This window comes from Anser cygnoides, chromosome 9 (assembly GCF_040182565.1).
Source record: "Anser cygnoides isolate HZ-2024a breed goose chromosome 9, Taihu_goose_T2T_genome, whole genome shotgun sequence".
Taxonomy (NCBI): Eukaryota; Metazoa; Chordata; class Aves; order Anseriformes; family Anatidae; genus Anser; species Anser cygnoides.
This window is the reverse complement of record NC_089881.1, coordinates 12,919,994-12,926,795: the sequence shown is the minus strand read 5'-3', so window position 1 is coordinate 12,926,795 and position 6,802 is coordinate 12,919,994. Positions and strand designations below refer to the sequence as shown.

Genomic DNA, 6,802 nt, shown 5'->3' with positions numbered 1-6,802 from the left:
ATCTGCTTTTTCACAGGAAGTGCCCACCTTAGCAAAATCAAAAGGTATCAGCCCAAGTTCCTCTGAAGAGGGCAGATCTACAGATTTTGCAGGCTCCAGGGAGTCACGATGCTGGGACATCTTCCAACATTGCTCTCACACTAATATTCGTCTTCCCAATTGCTTTAGGTTAACATACAAGTCTATCTTGTGTTTTCAAACTGTGAGTCACACTGGAAATAGTGGTGATCTGATTTACAGAGAAACATCCTTTAAAAGGAAAGTCTTATACCTGAAGCTTTGTATTTACTACCTACAGCATGACACTGAACGTGCTTGTTTCGACTTGTCTTGCTGACAAGGGATACCTGGCCTGTTGGGATGCTGAGAGAGAGGTTTGTGCCTCAGTTATGCCAGGGAGCTGGGAACACCTGCACTTCTGCATGCTCAGGTGAAGCTCTGATGTGAAATACTGGATTACTCAGAACAATTCTCATCGCTTGGACTTGGAAACTTCACAAGCAGCGCATTAATGATTTTTCTGTGCATAACATGATTTCCTTTTATAAACTGTGCATTTCTCTTCGTGTTGCACGGATTCCTTGGGGCATGAAATATCAGATGCGAATTTTCTACCTCTGCCTTATTCAGAGATTTTCTCTGTATTGTCTGCCAATGTAATGCACAATCCTAAGGACCAGTCCGTTTTACAGCAACCGACTGTTGGTGCTGTTCATCCCAGAGAGGCTGTGCGTGCTTTCAGGGCAGAGGTGGCACAGAACGGACAGACGATCCCTTGCTCTGGGTGGTGCAGGCTCTCATGGCACCAAGACAGCGCACAGGGACCCAGATACACTGCTTGCTCCTGTGCCAAGGACTTCATTTCCTTGAGCAGATGGTTCAGTTTCTTCTGGGCACCCATTACAGGTCAGCCCGATGTTTTCCTTTGCCAATGGGGAAGGACCAGAGCAGGATACACACATACCTACGCATCAGAGCCAGAGAGCAGCTGCTTGGCAGAGCCCCTTCTTGCCAGAAGGGATGGCTGAGGGAGCATGAGGAAAGCAGGATGAACACGCACCTGCAGGAGGAGTTCTACATGATTACATTTCCACGTCGCCACTCTTTCATGTAGGTTATGAACGCGAGGACAGGGCTGCCACAATGCTCCAAGGGAGGCATCAGCTGGGAGATCCCAAAGGGGATCGGCATCAAGGAGCCAGCCCACAGCACTTCGTCAGCCTCTGCTGGCCAGTCATGGCTCTGGCAGCATAAAATGCCTAGCCTACACTCACACCGAGGAGGCCGCTTTTATGGGATTTAGTAAAAACAACTTTTGCAGCATCCTGAAAGACAACCGAGTGTGAAGTCTACTCACAGACAGCCCCTGCAGTCTGAGGAAAACTGAGAAATCCCCTTGTCTTACTTTTCTCCAGTCCTTTTTGTACGAGGTGCTGGTGCCCAGCTGCCAGCAGCGGCTCTGTGAGGAGAGTGTGGGGCTGCCGTGACCTGGACACAGCCGGTTCTGGCCGGTTCTGCTGACAGGAACAGCCTCAGCCCCTTGGGCCACCACGAGGGGACAGTGAGGGCACTGTGGTAGCAGGGCCACAGCAGGGTGGAGGCAGGGAAGGAGAGGAGGAATAGGAAGAGCAAGAAGTGTTCCCAGTGCCTGAACAGATTCCACCAGATATTATCCAAAACTAAAACATTAAAACAACACACTTATTTTTGTGAATTCTGAGAAGCTTGCTTTGAGTGACAGGTGACAGTCAGACAATCCCATCACAGCTAATAAAAGGATTTATTGTAAACATACGTATCTTACACAATTATACAGTATAATACAGATAACATAAAGGATTTAAACACTCAGCATTACAAAGAGTGGCAATATTTGTAAAGAGATCTATAACTCGTATTAAGACTCTTTACAGAGAAATACACCGTAACATTTCGGCACGCACCTGAGCAGGCGTGAGCAATTCCACCACCTCTCGTTCACCTCCAAGCCAATTCTCACAGGAACGTCTCGCTGACAGATTTTTCTCCCACCACTTTTAAAAAAAATCAAAGGATGCATTGCAAACATTTCCTACATCTGAAGGACTACAACAAATGTGTTATTTTCTATCTGCTTTTAACAGATTTTATTTTTAAAGCAAACTTTATGTATTATTAATATGGCATCTCCTAGGAGAATAACCTGTGGTTGCTAGGAAATGTTATCAGTAGATCTCCACCACAAGAACACCATTAGAAACAACAGGCACCCACCTGCCTGCTTCAGGACTCCAATTCAGAAAAACTGTTCCTCATGGAAAAGCAGAACAGAATCACAGAATGGCTGAGGTTGGAAGGGACCTCTGGAGATCACCCAGTCCAACCCCCCTGCCAAGCAGGATCACCTAGAGCACATCACACTGGATGGCATCCAGGTGGGTTTTGATTATCTCCAGAGAAGGAGACTCCACAACCTGGCCACAGGCAAGGAAGCCACAGCTTGCAAACGGATGCCCAAATACAAGCTCCTGCATTCTGAAAAACTGCTCTGGGCACACTGAAATCCCAGAAACTAAGCCCACAAAAAGACGGGGGCTGAAAACGTGTATCATCGCAGAAGATCCTAGCAGAACTGAGTTTGCCCAAAAGGCTGTTCCCACACAACCTGCAGGCTGTCATAGCGATAGTGACAGATAACTCAGAAATGGCCTCTTTTGTAAAAGCTGCATACAGGGGGGCCTGAACGCAACATGTACTTTGAGCTTGCAACAGCCTACAGACACAGTGTGGGGTCAGCAGCTCCCCAGTTACCTGGATTCCTCCCTGCTGAACTGGGACATAATCAATGCTCAACTCCTCCATGCTGACCTCCACCAGAAAACTAGTGTCAGGGCTAAGCTGTGCACTTTTCCTGTGCAGGCAGTCCTGCCCCAGGCTCACTGGAAAAAGCCAGGATTATCTTTTGAATCCAGAGTATCTGAAATGCCCTGCATAGGGAGCATCTAAATCCTTCTCTGAATGTTCTTTGGATTTCATCCATCAGTCTCATTTCACAGATTCAAGGACCAGGTACTGCCACTTGTATTCAAGCTAACTGCAACACCCCATCAGCTCTCATGAACTAAGAGGGGCTTATCTGCAGACCCTGGTTTTATTCCAGATGGAGAAGAAAGGCAGTATCTCATCTAAGGTACGCAGTACCTTCTGCAGATCAAGAATTGCATTTAACTTAAGTCAGCTCTCCTTGAAGCTTTTAATCATCCTCTACGTGAACCATCTTCCACTGTTCCTGCACACAGCTAGAGTTATCATCACCTGTCTTCTAGCCCAAAAAAAAAGCACCAAAAGATGACATTTTGAAGATTTCTGTTCCTATCCCAGACCAGGAAAGATAACTGCAGTTTAATGTTTATAAAAGGCTTTGTATTGCCAAAGCACGGCACCAACAAGAGTGAGAGGCCTCAGTACACCCCTGTGAGGTAGGTATCCTGCTCCCCATACTCAGAGATGGGGAAACTGAGGCACAGAGTGATTAAATCGAAGGCCATGCAGATCAGTGACCCAGCTGAGATGAGCACAATGGAGGCTCTGGCTATTTGACCCATGCTCCACCTGCCTGACAGCACTGCCTCACATGCCTGAAAGCATGAAAGTCCAACAGGGGTCCCATCCGACTTTGCCATGGCTCATTCACACCACTCGCAAGCACCCATGGGGCAGGACTGAGGGGTAGTAGAGGGGGTGGTGGTCAGGGTCTTGTTATGGAAGCCTTCTTCAGAAAGGTGTTGATAGCCAGACTGCAGACATTTCTCCTACACCATCAATGTTCCCAAGACAGGTAAGTGCTGGGGTTAGTAGCAGAATTTCCTCCCGTAGTCAGGATATCAGAGGAGGTCACCACAAGCAACAAACCTCTCGGTTTTTTGATCCTATCAGGCCTCTGTGTGTTCAGCAGAACTTTAGCTGAAGTGGCACTTCCGAATCCAAAGTGATCATTAAGAGAACGCTGTTAAAACACTAAGACTTGTACAACAGAGCTGGTCACTGGCCTTCCAGTGTAACACTCCAAAACTTCTGGCAGCCTAGAGAGGCACTTGTTGGGCAAACACAGGATTTCAGCCAGTCCAAGCCCACAGACACTGAATACTGTCCATGTTCTTCTCTTTACTTGTGCTGATGTAGCCAGACAACTCCTACAAAGCCTGACCACGGTTTACTCATCTTGACTGAGCATACACCAGTCTACCCATTCTGTGGTGACTGAGAAAAGTGAGATCTGACCTCCTCTAAAGAGGTGTCAGTAATTTGGTTAGGTTGCACTTAACTGAGTAAGCAAACAAGCCTCCCTAGCTGTGTTCTCAGCCACATACATGACAATCAAACAGGACTGGCAGAATTTGGTGCAGCCATCAGCCTTCTGCTCTCCTGCACCCAAACCTAACCAACTAATCAACCCATCTACTCAAACAACCCACCTTTAAAAACTGAATTTGAATTTTCTCATATTCTGAGTGCCAAAGCAACTGTTCTGCCCACTGCATGGGAAACCAAATGGTACGTAGACTGCATCAGAAAGCTTAATTTCTTTTCTAGGAAAATGTTCAATCTCATCAATACAGCTGCCATCACGGGACCAGGACAGTGGAGCCTCTCATAGCTAGCAACTTGACACAAACTGACAATGTTTGTTCAGCCACTGAACATACACTTACCAAGTAAACACTGACATTTAACAACTTGATTTGGAACAGAGCATCATTTTGTTGCATTAAGGTGCATCTTTAATTGGAGGTAACAATCTAGTAGCCCAATGTTATAAATGTATGTAATAGTGTCCTACAGAAATACTGGATTTGTCATCCCAGCTTCAGTCATATATCCACCTTTCCCGTAGCATCTTCTCTGCTCTATTTCATTGTTCCTCATTTAGTATCTTCATATGCTTGTTTGTGAGGAAGTCAAGAAAGGGAATGTTACAGATGGCTTTGTGAATATTCATCACTGTGATCTCTCTTGGAGTCCTGCAGGGAATGCATCAGAGTGTTTTTATAACACAGAAAAAGACATGCCCATAAAGAAGCAAGTCATTCAATTTACTAACAGGGAGAAAAAATAATAAAAATGAAAAACAGGATAAAAGAGCATGTGGTTAGAGCAACACACACACCAAAAAAAACACCATTAAAACATCACAGCACAAAAGAACCACTCAAATGACTAGGGGAAACATCTTGGGTGCTGGCACAGTAAAACAAAGTGCTGAAGTATTGATTCTTGAGCTTCTGTAGCACAAACTCTGTGTGCACAGTTACATTATAGATACTATATTTATATAGTGCATCTAGGTAATATTTAAACTGTCCATTTTCTCATAGTCACACTTTTTTCAATTTCATGTTGCCAAACACAAATCAAATGTGGTCCCATGGTTACCATTAAAATCACTCAGTATCTGAGCCAGAAGAGTGTATCAGTAAAATACAGAATATTGAGGTTGCTGAAGTAAGTTGTCACAGGTAAGTTGTCTACATGGTGACCTGAACTGGATGAGAGAAGGTCCTTCCAACACAGCTCTGCTAAAACAAGTTATTTGCCTCTGAGTATGGCAATACCAGCAGTCCTGCCTCAGTTTTTAATGTCTGTGTTTCCACTAATTTGCCACTATGGAGCTAGGAGATGGCTAACCCCTGTAGTTCATGCACACACACTACCCCATATCATCTGGAAATCCCTTGCTCACATGGTCTGAACCACACAAAATCTGACAGAATTCCTCAAGTACTTCAGCCCTTAGTGCTGGCGTAAGTAGTTCAAATGCTGTACCTGTTGTGAGGAGCTGTCTGGTACGCCACTGCCAGGGCTTGCCGTAGGATATCACTCATAAGCTGTTCAGTGGCCTGTGACAAAAGGCGACATTGGGTGACAGCATTATAAAAAGAGGAAAGCAGCGTGCTATTCGCTAGATTATCAGTGTAACCAAGCATCTGAAAATCTGACTCACTTCAGTCCTGTATTAAATTAGCAGGGGGCAGGCAGTTCAAGATGCACAAGTGACTTTTATTACAATCATAGAATATCCCAAGTTGGAAGGGACCTGTAAGGATCATCAAGTCCAACTCCTAGGTGATAAAGCCCAGTGATAAAAACTGAGCATATATTTAACAGAAAGTGGCCTATGGATACACACAGCTCATGACTACAACTGCCCAGTCTGGTTTCTCTCTGGACCCGCAGAGCACACGTGTGCTGCAGGATGGATGGATGGATGCAACGTGCATCCATCTGCACGTCGCAGGTGCATTTCCAAGAGCATTTTAGGGCCCAGCCTCACATGCTAGAGCTTGTTTGTAAGTGGCAGATGCCAGACGTTCTCCTGGTACTTGGTATATGCTTGTTAGCCTGGGCCCACCAGGTTTGCATTAAGACACTTACACAAAAACTTCCCATCCTAGACAGCAGATGCACAGCAGCTGTATGCCCTACATGCTGGTTTAATCAAGGTTCAATTAAAAGTCAGTTAGGGCTCTCGGCTTTCTGAGGCTATATCAAGACTACAGCAGAAGTTTCTGGGATTTTTTACTCAGGAAAGCTGGTAATACTCAACAACTATACTGGAGCAATCTGATGATTATAATCTATCTAAAATCAGATATATCTATATCAGACTTCAACTATAGTAAGTGACAGTACAGGAGAAGTGTGCACGCAAGTATATATATAACCTGGAATCAATTAACTTTATAAAAGTGATCTACAGCAGACTATATAACCTGTAAAAAAAAAAACTGTTGTATAAACAACCTAAAAAATCATCTTTGGCTTG

The 6,802-nt window shown here is 45.0% G+C and overlaps 1 protein-coding gene across 9 annotated transcripts in view; it reads right to left on the bottom strand.

The window, feature by feature from the left end:
- Positions 1–1,761: 1,761 nt before the first annotated feature.
- The window catches only part of YEATS2 (YEATS domain containing 2), a 49,660-nt gene continuing 44,619 nt past the window's right edge, over positions 1,762–6,802 (bottom strand). For all 9 annotated transcript variants that reach the window (XM_067002550.1, XM_067002548.1, XM_067002552.1 and 6 more), the window contains 2 exons: positions 5,803–5,876; positions 1,762–5,000 (listed from right to left, as the gene is read on the bottom strand). In XM_067002550.1, coding sequence (XP_066858651.1) covers positions 4,892–5,000; positions 5,803–5,876 — 183 coding nt within the window. In that variant the 3' untranslated portion in view covers positions 1,762–4,891. The remainder of the gene's footprint in view (positions 5,001–5,802; positions 5,877–6,802) is intronic.